This window comes from Myotis lucifugus, unplaced genomic scaffold (assembly GCF_000147115.1).
Source record: "Myotis lucifugus unplaced genomic scaffold, Myoluc2.0 scaffold_725, whole genome shotgun sequence".
NCBI classification, from domain to species: domain Eukaryota; kingdom Metazoa; phylum Chordata; class Mammalia; order Chiroptera; family Vespertilionidae; genus Myotis; species Myotis lucifugus.
In genome coordinates, this window is record NW_005871773.1 from 168,205 (window position 1) to 188,094 (window position 19,890).

The 19,890-nt window shown below is 45.8% G+C and overlaps 3 protein-coding genes across 3 annotated transcripts; all 3 read right to left on the reverse strand.

The window, feature by feature from the left end:
• Positions 1-2,461: 2,461 nt before the first annotated feature.
• LOC102423558 (protein p13 MTCP-1-like) lies at positions 2,462-2,797 on the reverse strand. Its single transcript, XM_006105777.1, has one exon. It carries the CDS (start codon positions 2,795-2,797, stop codon positions 2,462-2,464), a length of 336 nt encoding a protein of 111 aa, XP_006105839.1.
• Positions 2,798-7,329: 4,532 nt separating this feature from the next.
• LOC102423864 (T-cell leukemia/lymphoma protein 1A-like) lies at positions 7,330-7,668 on the reverse strand. The gene has a single exon (XM_006105778.1). The coding sequence runs from the start codon at positions 7,666-7,668 to the stop codon at positions 7,330-7,332; it is 339 nt and encodes a 112-aa protein (XP_006105840.1).
• Positions 7,669-11,590: 3,922 nt separating this feature from the next.
• Positions 11,591-11,926, reverse strand: LOC106694939 (T-cell leukemia/lymphoma protein 1A-like). The gene has a single exon (XM_014447867.1). It carries the CDS (start codon positions 11,924-11,926, stop codon positions 11,591-11,593), a length of 336 nt encoding a protein of 111 aa, XP_014303353.1.
• Between the last annotated feature and the right edge of the window lie 7,964 nt (positions 11,927-19,890).

Sequence of the window (19,890 nt, forward strand, 5' to 3'; positions counted from 1 at the left end):
TTTTGTCATCATGGATGTTTCTAACTCTCTCCCTCTCCATCCTTCTCTGAAAAGAAAAATTAAATACAACTCCCAGCTCAATGACCTGGACAGAGGCAAACTCTTCCCCAGTTAGGAAGGAAAGATGAATGGGGCCATAAGGAAAAGTCTGATATCTGCCTGTTTGCATTTAGGAGAAAAGAATAAAATAATAAAATAATATATGGGAGGAAAAAAAATTCAAATGTCACCCTCATACTGCCCTCGAAAGGATCGAGCCCAAAGGGGTCACGGGACAGAGTGTCTGCAGTGTGACACATGACACATCTCGAGGGGTGGGCTCTTTTATAAAAAATATATGTATATATTTTTTATTGATTTCAGAGAGGAAGGGAGAGAGAAATAAAAACATCAGTGCTGATGAGAGAGAATCATGGACTGGATGCCTCCTGCACACCCCCCACTGGGAATAGAACCCGCAACCTGTTCCTGTGCCCTTGAGTGTAATCAAACCTGGACACTTCCATTCACATTCCTACGCTCTATCCACTGAGCCAAACCAGCACTGGCGCTAGGGCATCTTTATATATCTACACACCTGGTATGTTAAACCAAAAAAATAATGAACTATTTTAAAACAATTTGCAGGCCATTTGAATGTAACAATTGCTAATATTTTTTAAAATGATTTTACTGACTCTGAGAGGAACGGAAAACGACAGGGAGAGAAACATCCATAATGAGAGATAATCAGGGATTGACAACCTCCCCAAACCCCCTACTAAGGATGGAGCCCGCAACCCGGGCATGTGCCCTTTACAGGGAATCAAACCATGACCTCCTGGTTGATAGGTCCATGTTCAGCCACTGAATTTAAAAAGCAGTCAGTGATCTCTTTAATGCAACAATGGATGTCCTGAAATAGATTTCTGGGGCTTCCTCCGGCTCCCCCTCCAGCCTCCTCTCTCTGGTGCGATGCTAGATGAATTTTATGATCGCTGGGCTTTGTTTGGGGCTGTTTAGTGCTAAACACAATTAATAACCCAAATGCATCCAGAACTAGATGCTAAAGCCACACACATAGCCGGTTCTAGCCTTCAGGAGATGAGCCCTGGCATCCCTCATAATTCCTCAAAGGAAAGAGATGATCAGCATAAAACAACCATAATCCCTCTAACATTCATTCTTTTTTTGGAGAGGGTAATATCGGTTGACGAACCTCAGGAGATCAAACAATGAGAACGCTGGTCATTTAAAGGAAAACTATTTCCAATGATGTCTTTGAGCCTTGTCTACTGGGGGTGGGCTAAGATTTTCAGGGTTAAGGTCTTTTTCTTTGTCTGTCTCTGTTTAATATATTTTTACCAGAGACCTGGTGCACAAATTCATGCACCAGTGTGGTGCCTTGGCCTGGGCTGCGGGATCATCTGAAACTGGTTCTCTGACATCCTCCAAGGGGTACCAGATTATGAGAGGCCACAGGCCAGGCCAAGGGACCCCAACGGTGCAACATTAGATCTGGGGAGGGACACGGGATGTTGGCCAGCTGGGGAGGGATCATGGGTGTGTCCGGCATGTCTCACTCAGTCCCGATCAGCCAGACCCCAGCAGCAAGCTGACCTACCAGTCTGAAAGTCTTGTCCCTGGTGGTCAATGCATGTCATAGTGAGCAGTTGAGCAACCTTAGCATATCATTTGCATATTATGCTTTGATTGATTGAACAGATGACCTGTCGACTGGACACTTAGAATATTAAGCTTTTATTATATAGGATTGATTTCATACAGGAAGGGAGAAAGAAACATCAATGATGAGAGAGAATCATATTTCCGGTGCCTACTGCATGCCCCCTACATGGGATCAAGCCCACAACCAGAGCATGTGCCCTTGACCAGAATTGAACCTGGGACCTTCCAGAGTCCATAGTCCAACCCACTATCCACTGAGCCAAACAAGCTAAGGCTCATTGGTTAATTCTTGTCTGTGCCCTGACCAGGAATCAAACTGTGATCTCTGGGTTCATAGGTCGTCCCTCATACACTTAGAAACACCAGCTTGGCTCAAAATGCTTTTATAGATTTGAGAGAGAGAGACAGAGACAGAGAGAGACAGCGAGACAAAGAGACAGAGAGAGAGAGAAAGAAAGAAAGAAAGAAAGAAGGAGGAGGAGGAGAAGAAGAAGAGAGAGGGATAGAGACAGAGAGAGACAGCGAGACAAAGAGACAGAGAGAGAGAGAAAGAAAGAAAGAAAGGAGGAGGAGAAGAAGAAGGAGAAGAAGAAGAAGAAGAAGAAGAACAACAACAACAACAACAACAACAACAAGAAGAGAGAGAGAGACATCAATGTACCCTCGCACCCAGGAGGTGGCAGATAGAACAACAGAGCTTAGTAAAATGGTGAAGAGAACTATACACGTCCCACCGGCAGGCCAGCAGGACTGGGGCTCAGGTTGACAAGAGCCAGGGACAACATCACGTGTCCTAGGCGTCTTCTATCAACTGAAGGACCATTTCCTCCACGCCATTCTCCTTGATGTGGTGCACGACGCGCCAGAACCGGCATCTGCAGTACAGGTACTGGCTGCCAAGGTGGAGCGTCCACATCAAAGGCATGGCGCACAAGGTCAGCGGGCTGGTGGTGAGTGGGATATCCCCACTGGGGATGTCTTCCTGGCGCAACCGTACATGCAGGACACCTCCTGTCTCCATGACGAGGGGCAACCATGTGCCATCATTCTCGTCCTCATACACCGAGGGCCTACGCCTCAGGCAGATGGGGTGCGAGTAGAGGTGCACCTTTGATGGGAGCTGGGCCATGACCCCTCCGAGGTCCAAGGAGCAAAAAGCACAGCTTCTCAGAGCCTCTCGCTACTTCAGTCCTGGTATCGAAAGACAGAGGATGGGGTCTGCAAATGCATTTTACCTCGACTTTTATCTTTATGGTTTTTACGGTTGTGTTTGTGGTTGCCTTTGCTTTATTGTGTAAATTTATAAATCTCAACTTTTCTTTCTTTTTTAGCTTTAGATCTCTCTTCTTGAAAAACCTGTATAAAACATACTTAAGGTAAAACATGACTCTATGAAGGTAACATGGTCCTATGGATTTTCAAGAATATTTGTTACATGACAGTTGACATAGAACATTAGGTTCATTTCTGGGGTACACCCCAATGATTAGACATTATATAAAAGACTAAGAAATCATGCAATTAATCTCATACCCGTCTGACACCATACACAGTTATAATATTACTAGAGGCTCAGTGCACAAAAATCTATGCAATGTGGGGGGTCCCTCTGCCAACCATGAGGCCTCTCCCAGTCCGGGACCCCTTGAGGGATGTCCAACTGACGGCTTAGGCCCGTTTTAGTGCTGCCGTGGATGCTACCACCAACCCCTATGCTCGGCAGCTGTGAGCCTGGCTTTTGGCTGAGCGGCGCTCCCCTGTGGCAGTGCACTGAATACCAGTAGACTGCTCCTGACATGAACATCTGCCCCCGGGGGTCAGTGTGTGTCATAGTGAGCAGTTGTTCTGCCATTTGGTCAATTTGCATATTAGGCTTTTATTATATAGGATTGCATTGACTCAATGCTCTACTTTACTGTGCCATGACTATTCTTTCATTTTTTTCATATAGTTTTACTGATTTCAGGTTGGAAGGGACGGAGAGAAAGAGAAAGATCAATGATGACAGAGAATCACGGATTGGTTGCCTCCTGCATGCCCCCTACTGGGCATCAGGACTGTAACCCAGGCATGTGCCCTGACAGGGAATCGAATTGACATCTCCTGGTTCCTAGATTTAAGCTAAACAAATGAGCCACACCGGCCGGGCTCTTGTCTCTTCTTTTCTTTTCCTTTCCTTTCTTTTCTTTTCTTTTCTTTTCTTTTTTTCTTTTCTTTTCTTTTCTTTTCTATTCTTTTCTTTTCTATTCTCTCCTTTACTTTTCTTTTTTCTTAATTAAAACCTTGTAGTTGGTTCAACATTTCTTTGTGTCCTTTCTACACCACCTTTTCCTGATCATCTCAGAGGTAACTCACAAACGATAGAACAACCCACCCCATGCAAGTAATATGCAAATAATATGCTTTACTTTAACAGCTGGCAGAGGAACAAAGCTAACGTTAGCATCCAGGTGGGCTTATTAACAGCAGTCTTGCTTCTGATGTGCTGGTGAGAGAGGCATGACCAAAATATTCAGGGACAGACAGATACCTGGGATTGCTGAACGGGAAAACAGGAAGCAAAGAGAGGTGAAACAGCAAGTAGGATTCCTGAGGTCTCATAACATCACTTATAGAATGATCTCTCCCTTCCCCAAACCTCAGCCATGCACTTGGCAAGAGCTGTATGGTTTTGCTGCTAAACTCACTTCTGTCCACAAAGTTCAAATTCTAACAGCAGATCAGACTCCATCCCCAATACTTCCTCCTCCTCCTCCCATCAATCTTTTTCTTACTGTTTCTTCTTGCTCTGAAGCATGGTTCTTTGCTCCTTTCCTCTGTAACCGGTCTCTGCTTCCCCCTGTCACCTGCAGAAGAAAGAATATGACCATGATACACATATTCCCAGAAGTTCATGTGTTTAGAAAAAACAAGGTTCCCCTGACTCACACCCCAGAAACCAGTCCCGTGAGACAGGTGGTGATGAGGAAGGAAAGAGGTTTATTCAGGTGCTGGCATCCTGAGAAGATGGAGAAAGCTCGTCCCAAAACCCTTCTGCACATGTAGTGCAGGCAAAGGCTTTAATAAGGAGGGAGAGGCCAAACAGAGCAAAGAGGTCAGTGGGAGGGGCTTGAGAAGATCTCTACATGACCACAGGCACAATACAATCTGATAAAGATCTTGCAAGTGGTCAAGTGCCGGTCCAGTGTGCATTATCAGAGACTTTGTCCTCCTGGTTCTAAGGTTGAAGTACATCAAGTCTCCCAGAACGGGAAAGGTCAGAGTTAATATCTTCTAAAAGTAGTTCCTAGGATTCTTATACAAACATGCTGTTTACCAACAAGCTTCGTTATTAGTCAGAGTCCGCATCTACAAGAACAATGTGGAAAGAATGGTGAGGTAAGTTGAAATACCCATGAATCAGATGAATTCATGAAATTACTGTGACATGAATGCTGAGAGGCTTCGTTTTTCTTCAAGGCGTTTCCACCCTTTGAAAAAGTCAAATAGGCCATAGCAGGTTTGGCTCAGTGGATAGAGTGTCAGCCTTCGAATTGAAGGGTCTCGGGTTTGATTCCCCATCAAGGGCACATGCCCAGGTTGTGGGCTTGATCTCCAGTGAGGGACATGCAGGAGTTGGCCGATCGATGATTCTCTCATCATGGATGTTTCTAACTCTCTCCTTCTCTATTTGTCTCTGAAATCAATAAAAATTTATATGAAAAAAAGGCTGACGCTCTTTCCACTGAGCCAAACCTGCTCGGGCACATGGTCGTGTTTAAATGACTACACAGCTGGTATGTGAAACAAAAAAAAATAATAAACTATTTTCAAACAATGTGCATGTCATCTGAATGCAACACTTGCTTAATATTTTTTAAATGTTTTTATTGACTCAGAGAAGAAGGAAAAGCGAGAGGGATTGAAACATCCATGATGAGAGAGAATCACGGATCGGCCGCCTGACAAACGCCCCCTACTGTGGATCGAGCCCACAACCCGGGCATGTGCCCTTGACAGGTAATCGAACCGTGTCCTCCTGGTTGATAGGTCAACAATCAGCCACGGAACCACGCCAGCTTGGTCCTAAGTGCAATATTTAAATATGAGAAACACACCTTAGAAACACATCCCTCACGTACCTAGTCCTCAGCATTAAAAGTCTCAATGTGCATTTGCAAACACTTTCCTACCAGAGAAGAATTTAATCAGCAGTCAGTGATCTCTTTAATGCTACCATGGATGCCCTGAAATTGATTTCTGGGGCTCCCTCCATCTCCCTCTCCAGCTGCCTCTCTCTGGTGCAATGCTAGATGAATTTTATGATCGCTGGGCTTTGTTTGGGGCTGTTTAGTGCTAAACACAACTAAAAACCCAAATGCATCCAGAGCTAGATGCTAGAGCCAGCGGGAGCCTCCAGGAGACGATCCCTAGCATCCCTCATAATTCCTCAGAGGAAAGAGATGATCAGCATAAAACACCAGTAATCCCACAAACATTCGTTCTTTTTTTGGAGAGGGTAGTATTGGTTGACGAATCTCAGGAGATCAAACAATGAGAACGCTGGTCATTTAAATGAAAACTATTTCCAGTGATGTCTTCGAGCCTTGTCTACTCGGGCTGGGCTAATATTTTCAGGGTTAAGGTCTTTTTCTTTGTCTCTGTTTAATATATTTTTACTAGAGGCCTGGTGCACGAATTCATGCACCAGTGTGTTCCCAAGGCCTGGCCTGCGGGGATCGGCCGAAACTGGCTCTCTGACATCCCATGAGTGGTCCCAGATTACAAGAGCATACAGGCAAGGCCAAGGGATCCCACAAGTGCATGATCGGGGCCGGGGTGGGATGTGGGATTTTGGCCAGCTGGGGCAGGACCGTAGGAGGACTCCAGGGTGTGTCCATCCCATCTCACTCAGTCCGATCAGCCAGACCGAAGCAGCAAGCTGACCTACCAGTCTGAATGTCTTGTCCCTGGTGGTCAATGCATGTCTTAGTGAGCAGTTGAGCAACCTTAGCATATCATTTGCATATTATGCTTTGATTGGTTGAACAGATGACCGGTCGTCTGGACACTTAGCACATGAGGCTTTTATTATATAGGATTGATTTCATACAGGAAGGGAGCGAGAAACATCAATGATGAGAGAGAATCATACATCGGGTGCCTCCAGCACGCCCCCTACTAGGGATTGAGCCCATAACCAGAGCATGTGCCCTTGACCAGTATCGAACCTGGGACCTTCCAGAGTCCACAGTCCAACCCTCTATCCACTGAGCCATACAAGCTAGGGCTCATTGGTTAATTCTTGTCTGTGCCCTGACCAGGAATCGAATCGTGACCTCCGGGTTCATAGGTCGTCCCTCAACCACTGAGAAACACCAGTTTGGCTCAAAAGCTTTTATTGATTTGTGGTAGAGGGAGAGAGAGAGAGAGAGAGAGAGAGAGAGAGAGAGAGAGAAAGGAGAAGGAGGAGAAGAAAAAGAAGAATAAGAACAGAGAGAGAGAGAGAGAGAGAGAGAGAGAGAGAGACAGAGAGAGACATCAATGTGCCCTCGCACCGAGGGGGTGGCAGATAGAACAACAGAGCTTAGTAAAAAGGTGAACAGAACTATACATGTCCCACCAACGGGCCAGCAGGACTGGGGCTCAGGTTGACAAGAACCAGGGACCCCATCACATGTCCTACGAGTCTTCCATCAGCTCAAGGATCATTTCCTCCATGTCATCCTCCTTGACATGGTGCACGATGCGCCAGAACCGGCCCATGGAGTCCCGGTACAGGCTGCCAGTTTGGAGTGTCCACATCAAAGGCATGGTGCTCGAGTTCAGCGGGCAGATGGTGTGTGATATATGCCCACTGGGGTTGTCTTCCTGGCGCAACCGTACTTTCCGGTCACCTCCTGTGTCCATGTCGAGATGCAGCCATGTGCGGTGGTCCTCGTCCTCATACACCGAGTGCCCACGGATACTCAGGCAGATGGGGTGCGAGCGGAGGTGCACCTTCGATGGGAGCTCCGCCATGACCCGTCTGTGGTCCAAGGAGCAATAGCCACAGCTTCTCAGAGCCTCTCGCTACTTCGGTCCTGGCATCGAAAGACAGGGGATGGGGTTTCCAGACCTATTTTACCTCGGCTTTTATCTTTATGGTTTTTATGGTTGTGTTTGTGGTGGCCTTTGGTTTATTTTGCAAATTAAAAAATCTCAACTTTTCTTTCTTTTCAGTTTTAGAGCTCTCTTCTCGACAAAACAGTACAAAAAGTACTTAAGGTAAAATATGACTCTATGAATGAATGATGGTCCTATAGAATCTTAAAAACATTTTTTAAATGACAGTTAACAAAGAACCTTAGGTTTTATCGGAACAACTGAGCCATGCCAACCTGGCACTTTTCCCTTCTATTCTTTTCTTTTCTCTTCTTTTCTTTTCTTTTTTTTTTCTTAATGAAAACTTTGTAGTTTGTTCAACTTTTATTTTTGTCCTGACACCAACACCTTCTTTCTGATCATCTCAGAGGGAACTCACAAACCATAGAGCAACCCACCCCAGGCAAAAAATTTGCAAATAATATGCCTTACCTTTAACAGCTGGCAGAGGAACAAAGCAAATGTCAGCATCCACCTGGGCTTCTTAACAGAGGTCTTGCTCCTCAGGTGCTGGTGAGAGAGGCAGTGCCAAAATGTTCAGGGACAGACAGACATTTTGGATAGCTGATCGGGAACACAGGAAACAAAGTGTCAGGTGAAACAGCAAGTAGGAATCCTGAGGTCTCATAACAACACTTATGGAATGATCTCTCCCTTCCCCAATCATCAGCCATTCTCTTGGCAAGAGCTGTATAGTTTTGCTCCTAAACTCCCTTCAGTCCACAAAGTCCAAATTCCTCCCTCAGATCAGACTCCATCCCCAATCCTTCCTCCTCCTCCTCCCATCCATCTTTTTCTTACCTGTACTACTTGCTCTGAAGGGAAAGCACCGTTCTTGACTCCTTTCCTCTGTGACCGGTCTCTGCTTCCCGCTGTCACCTGCAGAAAAAAGAAAATGGCCATGATACATATTTTCCAAGGAGTCCATGTATCAGGAATGTGTCCAGAAAAAACAAGGTTTGCCTGACTCACACGCCAGAAACCAGTCCTGTGTGACAGGTCGTGGTGAGGAAGGAAAGAAGTTTATTCAGGTGCCGGCAACCTGAGAAGATGGAGGAAGCTCGTCCCAAATCCCATTTTCACATCTAAGTGCAGGCAGAGGCTTTTATAAGGAGGGAGAGGCCAAACAGAGCAAGGCGGTCAGATGTCATGGCTTGAGAAGTTCTCTCCGTGACAACAGGCAAAGTACAATCTGATAAGGATCTATCAAGTGGTCAAGTGTCAGTCCAGTGTGCGTCATCCTAGATGTTGTCCTCCTGGTTCTAATGTTGAAGGTCAGCAAATCTCCCAGAACTGGGAAGGTCAGAGTTCACATCTTGTAAAATTAGTTGCTAGGATTCTTATACAAACATGCTGTGTACCTACAAGCTTCATTATTAGTCAGAGTCTGCATTAACAGGAACAATGTTGAAAGAATGGTGCGATGAGTTGTAATTCCCACTGTGACGTGAATGCTGAGCTGCTTCATTCTTCTTCAAGGCGTTTCCACCCTTTAAAAAGGTCAAATGGGCCATGGCTGGTTTGGCTCAGTGGATAGAGTGTCGGCCTGCAGACTGAAGGGTCCCAGGTTTGATTCCCAGTCAAGGGCACATGCCCAGGTTGTGGGCTTGATCCCCAATGAGGGACTTGCAGGAAGCAGCTGATCCATGATTCTCTCATCATGGATGTTTCTAACTCTCTCCCTCTCCCTTCCTCTGTGAAATCAATAAAAATATATTTGAAAAAATAGGCCGACGCTCTATCCACTGAGCCAAAGCATCTCGGGTGCTAAGTCGTTTTTAAATGACTACCAACCTGGTATGTTAAACCAAAAAAATAATAAACTATTTTACAACAATGTGCATTTAATCTGAATGCAACACTTGCTTAATATTTTTTCAAATGATTTTATTGACTCAGAGAGGAAAGAAAGTCAACAGGGAGTGAAACATCCATGATGAGAGAGAATCACGGACCGGCGGCCTCCCACACGCCTCCTACTGGGGATGGACCCCGCAACCCGGGCACGTGCCCATGACTGGGTATCAAACCATGGCCTCATGGTTGATAGGTTGACGCTCAACCTCTGAGCCACGTCGGCGGGGCCGGAAGTGCAATATTTTGAATATGAGAAACGCAACTTGGAAACATGACCCGCACGCTCCGCAGTCCTCAGCCTTATAGGTCTCAATTTGCATTTGCAAACACTTTCCTGTAGTAGGAGAATTTTATCAGCAGTCAGTGATCTCATTAATCCAACCATGGATGCCCTGAAATTAATTTTTGGGACTCTTCCCGACTCCCTTTTCAGCCGCCTCACTCCGGTGCGATGCTAGATGAATTTTATGATCGCTGGGCTTTGTTTGGGGCTGTTTAGTGCTAAACACAACTAAAAACCCAAATGCATCCAGAGCTAGATGCTAAAGCCATACACAGAGCCGGTTCAAGCCCTCAGGATATGCTCCCTGGCATCCCTCGTAATTCCTCAAAGGAAAGGGATGATCAGCATAAAACACCTGTAATCCCCCAAACATTCGTTCTTTTTTTGGAGAGGGTAGTATCGGTTGACGAACCTCAGGAGATCAAACAATGAGAACGCTGGTCATAGAAATGAAAACTATTTCCAGTGATGTCTTTGAGCCTTGTCTAATGGGGCTGGGCTCATATTTTCAGGCTTAAGGTCTTTTTCTTTGTCTTTCTCTGTTTAATATATTTTTACCAGAGGCCTGGTGCACAAATTCGTGCACTAGTGTAGTGCCTTAGCCTGGCCTGCGGTGATTGGCTGAAACTGGCTCTCTGACATCCCCTGAGGGGTGCCCGATTATGAGAGGGTGCAGGCCAGGGTGAGGGACCCCACTGGTGCACGATCGGGGCCTGGGTGGGATGTAGGAAGTTGGCCAGCTGGGGAGGGACCATGGGAGGGCTCCAGGATGTGTCCAGCATGTCTCACTCAGTCCCAATCATCCAGACCCCAGCAACAAGCTGACCTACCAGTCTGAATGTCATGACCCTGGTGGTAAATGCATGTCATAGTGAGCAGTTGAGCAACCTTAGTATATCATTTTCATATTATCCATTGATGGGTTGAACAGATGGCAGGTCGACTAGACATTTAGCATATTAGGCTTTTATTATATAGGATTGATTTCATACAGGAAGGGAGCAAGAAACATCAATGATGAGAGAGAATCATACATTGGTTGCCTCCTGCACGCCCCCTCCTGGGGATCGATCCCAAAACCAGAGCATGTGCCCTTGACCAGAATCAAACCTGGAACCTTCCAGAGTCCACTTTCCAACCCTCTCCCCACTTAGCCAAACACGCTAGGGCTCATTGGTTAATTCTTGTCTGTGCCTTGACCAGGAATCAAACCGTGACCTCCAGGTTCATCGGTCATCCCTCAACCACTGAGAAACACCAGCTTGGCTCAAAATGCTTTTATTGATTTGAGAGAGAAAGAGAGAGACACAGAGACACAGTAAGACAAAGATTCAGAGTGAGAGAGAGAAAGGAGGAGGATGAGAAGAAGAAAAAGGAGAAGGAGAAGGAGAAGGAGAAGAAGAAGAAGAAGAAGAAGAAGAAGAAGAAGAAGAAGAAGAAGAAGAACGAGAACAACAAGAAGAACAAGGAGAAAGAGAGAGAGAGAGAGAGAGAGAGAGAGAGAGAGAGAGAGAGAGACATCAATGTGCCCTGGAACCCAGGGGGTGGCAGATAGAACAACAGAGCTTAGTAAAAAGGTGAACAGAACTATACACATCCCACCAGCAGAAGCAGGACTGGGGCTCAGGTTGACAAGAGCCAGGGACACCAGCAAGTGTCCTACAAGTCGGCCATCAGCTCAAGGATCATTTCCTCCACGCCATTCTCCTTGACGTGGTGCACGATGCGCCAGAACCGGTTTAAGGGGTCCACGTACTGGCTGCCAGAATGGAGCGTCCACATCCAAGGCATGGTGCTCAAGGTCTGCGGGCTGGTGCTGAGGGCAATATGCTGACTGGGGATGTCTTCCAGGCGCAAGCGTACCTGCATGACACCTGTGTCCATGAAGAGATGCAGCCATGTGCGATGCTTCTCGTCCTCATATACTAAGTGCTCAAGGATCCTCAGGCACTTGGGGTGCGAGGTGAGGTGTACCTTTGATGGGAGCTCGGCCATGACCCCTCCGTGTTCCAAGGTGCAACAGACACAGTTCTCAGAGCCTCTCGCTACATCGGACCTGTTATAGAAAGACAGGGGATGGGGTCTCCAAACGCATTTTATCTTCGCTTTATTCTTTATGGTTTTTACGGTTGTGTTTGTGGTTGCCTTTGGTTTATTTTGCAAATTTTTTTTAAAAATACATTTTATTGATTTTTTACAGAGAGGAAGGGAGAGAGAGATAGAGAGTTAGAAACATCGATCAGCTGCCTCCTGCACATCTCCCACTGGGGATATGCCCGCAACGAAGGTACATGCCCTTGACCGGAATCGAACCTGGGACCCTTCAGTCCGCAGGCCGACGCTCTATCCACTGAGCCAAACCGGTTTCGGCTATTTTGCAAATTTATAAATCTCAACTTTTCTTTCTTTATAGCTTTAGATCTCTCTCCTAGAACAAACTGTACAAAATGTACTTAATGTAAAATATGATTCTATGAAAGTAACATGGTCCTGTAGAATTTTTAATACATTATTAAATGACAGTTGAAATAGAATGTTAGGTTCATTTCAGGGGTACACCTCAATGATTAGACATTATATAGTTGACTAAGAAATTATGCAGTTAATCTCATACCCATCTGACACCATACACAGTTATAATATTACTTGATGCGCAGTGCTCAAAACCTATGGACTCTTGGGGGTCCCTCAGCCAATCCTGCAGCCTCTCCCAGTCCAGGACCCCTTGAGGGATGTCCTTTTCTTTTCTTTTCTTTTTTTCTTAATTAAAACTTTGTTGTTGGATCAACTTTTCTTTTTGTCCTGACACCACAAACGTCTTTCTTATCATCTCAGAGGGAACTCACAAACCATAGAATAACCCAACCCATGGAAATCATTTGTAAATAATATGCTTTACCTTTAGCAGCTGATAAAGGAACAGCTAACATCAGCATCAAGGTGGGCTTCTTAACAGCGGTCTTGCTTCTCAGGTGCTGGTGAGAGAGGCCGATACCTGAGAAAGTTGATGGGGAAATAAGGCAGCAAAGAGAGAGGTGAAACAGCAAGTAGGATTCATCAAGTCTCATATAGAATGATCTCTCCCTTCCCCAAACCTCAGCGATGCTCTTGGCAAGAGCTGTATGTTTTCGCTGCTAAACTCACTTCAGTCCACAAAGTCCAAATTCCTCCTTCAGATCAGACTCCATCCTCAATTTTCCTCCTCCTCCACCCATCCATTTTTTCTTACCTGTTCTTCTTGCTCTGAAGGCCAAGCACCGTTCTTCGTTCCTTTCCTCTGTGACTGGTCTCTGATTCCCTCTGTCGTCTGCAGAAGAAAGAAAATGTCCATGATACACCTGTTCCAGGGAGTCCATGTACCAGGAATGTGTCCAGAAAAAACAAGATTCCCCTGACTCACACCCCAGAAACCAGTCCCGTGAGACAGGTGGTCGTCAGAAAGGAAAGAGGTTGATTCTGGTGCCTGAAACCTGAGAAGATGGAGGAAGCTCGTTCCAGAACCCATCTGCACATCATAGTGTAGGCAGAGGCTTTTATAAGGAGGGAGAGGCCAAACAGAGCAAAGAGGTCAGGGGGCGGGGCTTGAGAAATTCTCTATGTGCCGACAGGCACAGTCCAATCTGATAAGGATCTTGCAAGTGGTCAGGTGTCTGTCCAGTGTGCGTCATCCTAGACTTTGTCCTCCTGGTTCTAAGTTTGAAGGTCATCCAGTCTCCCAGAACGGGTAAGGTCAGAGTTAATATCTTGTAAAATTAGTTTCTAGGATTCTTATACAAACATGCTGTTTACCTACAATCTTCATTATTAGTCAGAGTCCACAATTACAGGAACAATGTGGAAAGAAAGGTGAGGTAAGTAGTAATACCCATGAATTACATGAATTCATGTAATTACTGTGACATGAATGCTGATATGCTTCGTTCTTCTTCAAGGCGTTTCCACCCTTTGAAAAAGTCAAATAGGCCATAGCCAGATTGGCTCAGTGGATAGAGTGTCAGACTTCGAATTGAAGGGTCTCGGGTTTGATTCCCGGTCAAGGGCGCATGCCCATGTTGTGGGCTTGATCCACAGTGAGGGACATGCAGGAGGTGGCTGATCCTTGATTCTCTCCTCATGGATGTTTCTAACTCTCTCCCTCTCTCTTTGTCTCTGAAATCATTAAAAATATATATTTTTAAAAAAGGCCGATGCTCTATCCACCGAGCCAAACCTGCTTGGCCGCAACGTCGTCTTTAAATGACTACCCACCTGGTATGTTAAACAAAAAAAATAATAAACTGTTTTCAAACAATGGGCATGGCATCTGAATGCAACACTTGCTTAATATTTTTTAAATGTTTTTATTTACTCAGAGAGGAAGGAAAAGCGAGAGGGAGAGAAACATCCATGATGAGAGAGAATCACTGATTGGCTGCCTCACACACTCCCCCTACTGGGGTTCCAGCCCGCAACCTGGTCATGTGAGCTTGACCATGAATCGAACCCTGACCTCATGGTTGATAGTTCGACACACAGCCACTGAACCACACCAGCTGGACCTGAAGTGCAATATTTTGAATATGAGAAACACACCTTAGAAACACATCCCTCACGCTCCCTAGTCCTCAGCCTTAAAGTTCTCAATGTTCATTTGCAAACACTTTCCTGCCAGAGGTGAATTTAATCAGCAGCCAGTGATCTCTTTAATGCAACCATGGATGCCCTGAAATTGATTTCTGGGGCTCCCTCCAGCTCCCTCTCCAGCCGCATCTCTCTGGTGTGATGCTACATGAATTTTATATGGCTGGGATTTGTTTGGGGCTGTTTAGTGCTAAACGCAACTAAAAACCCAAATGCATCCAGAGCTAGATGCTAAAGCCATACACAGAACCCGCTGGAGACTTCAGGAGACGAGCCCTGACATCCCACGTAATTCCTCAAAGGAAAGAGATGATCAGCATAAAACACCCATAATCCCCCAAACATTCATTCTTATTTGGAGAGGGTAGTATAGGTTGACGTACCTCAGGAGATCAAACAATGAGAACGCTGGTCATTGAAATGAAAACTATTTCCAGTGCTGTCTTTGAGCCTTGTCTACTGGGGATGGGCTAATATTTTCAGGCATAAGGTCTTTTTCTATTTCTTTCTCTGTTTAATATATTTTTACTAGAGGCCTGGTGCACGAATTCATGCACCAGTGTGGTGCTTTGACCTGGCCTGCGCGGATAGTCTGAAACTGGCTCTCTGACATCCCCAAGAGGTCCCAGATTATCAGAGTATTCAGGCCAGGCCAAGGGACCCCACCGGTGCACCATTAGGTCTGGGGAAGGACATGGGAGGTTGGCCAGCTGGGGAGGGACCATTGGAGGGCTCCAGGGCCTGTCCAGACCGTCTCACTCAGTCCCAATCAGCAAGACCCCAGCAGCAAGCTGACCTACAGTCTGAATGTATTGTCCCTAGTAGTCAATGCATGTCATAGTGAGTAGTTGAGCAACTTTCGAATATCATTTGTATATTATGCTTTGATTGGTTGAACAGATGACCGGTCAACAGGATACTTAGAATATTAGGTTTTTATTATGTAGGATTGATTTCATACACGAAGGGAGCTAGAAACATACATCGGGTGCCTCCTGCATGCCCTGTACTGGAGATCGAGCCCACAAGCAGAGCCTGTGCCCTTGACCAGAATCGAACCTGGGATCTTCCAGAGTCCACATTTCAAACCTCTATCCACTGAGCCAAACAAGTTAGGGGTCATTGGTTAATTCTTGTCTGCTCCCAGACCAGGAATCGAACCGTGACCTCCAGGTTCATAGATCGTCCCTCAACCACTGAGAAACACCAGCGTGGCTCAAAATTCTTTTATTGATTTGAAAGAGAGGGAGAGAGACAGAGAGAGACAGTGAGACAAAGAGACTGAGAAAGAGAGAAAGGAGGAGGAGGAGGAGGAGGAGGAGGAGGAGGAGGAGAAGAAGAAGAAGAAGAAGAAGAAGAAGAAGAAGAAGAAGAAGAAGAAGAACAACAACAACAACAACAACAGCAACAACAACAAAAGAAGAAGAATGAGAGAGAGAGAGAGAGAGAGAGAGAGAGCAAGAGAGAGACATCAATGTGACCTCGTACCCAGGGGGAGGCAGATAGAACAACAGAGCTTATTAAAAAGGTGAACAGAACTATACACGTCCCACCGGCAGGCCAGCAGGTCTGGGGCTCAGGTTGACAAGAGCCAGGGACCCCATCACGTGTCCTATGAGTCTTCCATCAACTCAAGGATCATTTCCTCCACGCCATTCTCCTTGATATGGTGCACGATGCGCCAGAACCGGCGCAGGTAGTCCATGTACTTGTTGCCAGGGTGGAGCGTCCACAGCCAAGGCATGGTGGTCAAGGTCAGCAGACTGGTGGTGTGTGAGATATGCCCACTGGGGATGTCTTCTTGGCGCAACCGTACTTTCCGGTCACCTTCTGTGTCCATGTCGACATGCAGCCACGTGCGATCATTCTCGTCCTCATACACCGAGTGCCCACGGATAGTCAGGCAGATGGGGTGCGAGCTGAGGTGCACCTTCGACGGGAGCTTGGCCATGACCCCTCCGTGGTCCAAGGAGCAACAGCCACAGCTTCTCAGAGCCTCTCAACACTTCGGTCCTGGTATCGAAAGACAGGGGATGGGGTCTCCAAAAGCATTTGACCTCGGCTTTCATCTTTATGGTTTTTACGGTTGTGTTTGTGGTTGCCTTTGGTTTATTTTGCAAATTTGTAAATCTCAACTTATCTTTCTTTTTTATCTTTAGATCTCTCTTCTAAAACAAACTGTACAAAACATACTTGAATTGTAATGTGACTCTGTGAAAGTAACATGGTCCTATAGAATTTTTAAAATATTTTTCAAATGACAGTTGACATACAACCTTAGGTTAATTTCAGGGGTACACCCCAATGATTAGATATTATATAATGGACTAAGAAATCATGCAATTAATCTCATACCCTTCTGACACCATACACAGTTATGATAATATTACTAGTGGCTCAGTGCACAGAATTCATGCACTTGTGGGCGTCCTTCAGTCAGCCCTGTGGCCTCTCACAATCCGGGACCCCTTGATGGATGTCCAACTGACAGCTTAGGCTCGCTTTAGTGCTGCCCTGAAGGCTCCCACCACCCCCTTGTACTCGGCAGATGTGAGCCTGGCTTTTGGCTGAGCGGATCTCCCCTTGTGGGAGTGCACTGACCACCTGTGGACAGCTCCTGCCATGAGTATCTTCCCCCGGTGGTCAGTGTGTGTCATAGCGACCAGTCATTCTGCCGTTTGGTCGATTTTCATATTAGACTTTTATTATATAGGATTGACTCAATGCTCTAGTTTACTGTGCCATGACTATTCTTTCGTTTTTTTCATATACTTTTAATGATTTTAGAGAGGAAGGGAGAGGGAGAGAAAGAGAAAGATCAATGAGGACAGAGAATCACAGATTGGTTGCCTCCTGCACGCACCCTCCTGGGGGCCAAAACTGTAACCCGGGCATGTGCCATGACTGGGAATTGAATCCACATCTCCTTATTCCTAGGTTTAAGCTGAACAACTGAACCATGCCAGCTGGGCTCTTTTCCTTTCTTTTCTTTTTTCTTTTCTTTTCTTTTCTTTTCTTTTCTTTTCTTTCTTTTCTTTTCTTTTCTTTTCTTTCCTTTTCTTTTCTTTTCTATTCTTTTCTTTTCTTTACTTTTCCTTTTTTCTTAATTAAAACTTTGTAGTTGGTTCAAATTTTCTTTTTCTCGTTACACCACCTCCTTTTTTCTGATCAACTCAGAGGGATCTCATATAATATGCTTTACCTTTAACAGGTGGCAGAGAAACAAAGCTAACTTCTGCATCCAGGTGGGCTTCTTAACAGCAGTCTTGCTTCTCAGGTGCTGGAGAGAGAGGCAAGACCAAAATATTCAGGGACAGACAGATACTAGGATAGGTGATCAGGCAAACAGGAAGCAAAGAGACAGGTGAAACAGCAAGTAGGATTCCTGAGGTCTCATAACATCACTTATAGAATGATCGCTCCCTTCTTCAAACCTCAGCCATGCTCTTGGAAAGAGCTCTATAGTTTTGCTGCTAAACTCACTTTAGTCCACAAAGTCCAAATTCCTCACTCAGATCAGACTCCATCCCCAATCCTTCCTCCTCCTCCTACCATCCGTCTTTTTCTTACCTGTTCTTCTTGCTCTGAATGTAAAGTACCGTTCTTCACTCCTTTTCTCTGTGACCAGTCTCTACTTCCCCTGTCACCTGCAGAAGAAAGAACATGGCCATGATACACATATTTCCAGGAGTCCATGTACCAGGAATGTGTCCAGAAAAAACAAGGTTCCCCTGACTCACACCCCAGAAACCAGTTCCGTGATACAGGTGGTGGTGAGGTAGGAAAGACGTTTATTCAGGTGCCGGCAACCTGAGAAAAAGGGGGAAGCTGGTCCCAAAACCCATCTGCACATCTCAGTGCAGGCAGAGGATTTTATAAGGAGGGAGAGGCCAAACAGAGCAAAGAGGTCAGGGGGCGGGGCTTGAGAAGGTCTCTACATGCCAACAGGCACAGTCCAATCTGATAAGGATCTTGCAAGTGGTCAGGTGACGTCCAGTGTTCACATCTTGTAAAATTATTTGCTAGGATTCTTATACAAACATGCTGTTTATCTACAAGCTTCACTATTAGTCAGAGTCTGCATTTACAGGAACAATTAGGAAAGAATTGTGAGGTGAGTTGTAATTCCCACTGTGACATGAAAGCTAAGATGCTTCGTTCTTCTTCAAATCATTTGCACCCTTTAAAAAAGTCAAATTGGCCCTGGCTGGTTTGGCTCAGTGGTTAGAGTGTTGGCCTGCAAACTGAAGGGTCCCGGGTTCGATTCCCAGTCAAGGGCAAATGCCCAGGTTGTGGGCTTGATCCCCAGTGAGGGACCTGAAGGTGGCAGCCGATCCATGATTCTCTCATCATGGATGTTTCTAAATCTCTCCCTCTCCATTCCTCTCTGAAAAAAATAAAAATATAGAAACAACTCCCAACTCAATGACCTGGACTGAGGCAAACAATGAGATTACGAGAGGGTCCCAGATTACGAGAGGGCACAGTCCAGTCCATGGCACCCCACCAGTGTCCCAATAGGTCTGGGGAGGAACACGGGAGGTTGGGCAGCTGTGGAGGGACCATGGGAGGGCTGCACGGTGTGTCCAGCATGTCTCACTCAGTCCCGATCAGCCAGACCCCAGCAGCAAGCTAACCTACCAGTCTGAAAGTCTTGTCCCTGGTGGTCAATGGATGTCATAGCGAGCAGTAGATCAATCTTAGTATATCATTTGCATATTATGCTTTGATTTGTTGAACAGATGACCGGTCGACTGGACACTTAGCATATTAGGCTTTTATTATATATGATTGATTTCATACAGGAAGGGAGTGAGAAACATCAATGATGATAGAGAATCATACATCGGGTGCCTCCTGCATGCCCCTAATTGGGATCGAGCCCACAACCAGAGCATGTGCCCTTGACCACAATCGAACCTGGGACCTTCCAGAGTCCACAGTCCAATCCTCTATCCACTGAGCCAAACTAGCTAGGGCTCATTGGTTAACTCTTGACTGTGCCCATAACATGAATCGAACCGTGACCTCTGGGTTCATATGTCGTCCCTCAATCACTGAGAAACACCAGCTTGGATCAAAATGCTTTTATTGATTTGAGAGAGAGAGAGAGAGAGACAGAGAGAGACAGAGAGACAAAGAGACAGAGAGAGAAAGGAGAAGAAGAACAAGAACAACAAGAAGAATAAGAACAAGAAGAAAGAGAGCGAGAGAGAGAGAGAGAGAGAGAGAGAGACATCAATGTGCCCTCACACCCAGGGGGTGGCAGGTACAACAATAGAGCTTATTAAAAAGGTGAACAGAACTATACACGTCACACCAGCAGTCCAGTAGGACTG

What these genes read in the sequence shown, in the direction of transcription:
- LOC102423558 (XM_006105777.1), bottom strand. Translation starts at nt 2,797, where the DNA reads ATGGCCCAGCTCCCATCAAAGGTGCACCTCTACTCGCACCCCATCTGC.
- LOC102423864 (XM_006105778.1), bottom strand. Translation starts at nt 7,668, where the DNA reads ATGGCGGAGCTCCCATCGAAGGTGCACCTCCGCTCGCACCCCATCTGC.
- LOC106694939 (XM_014447867.1), bottom strand. Translation starts at nt 11,926, where the DNA reads ATGGCCGAGCTCCCATCAAAGGTACACCTCACCTCGCACCCCAAGTGC.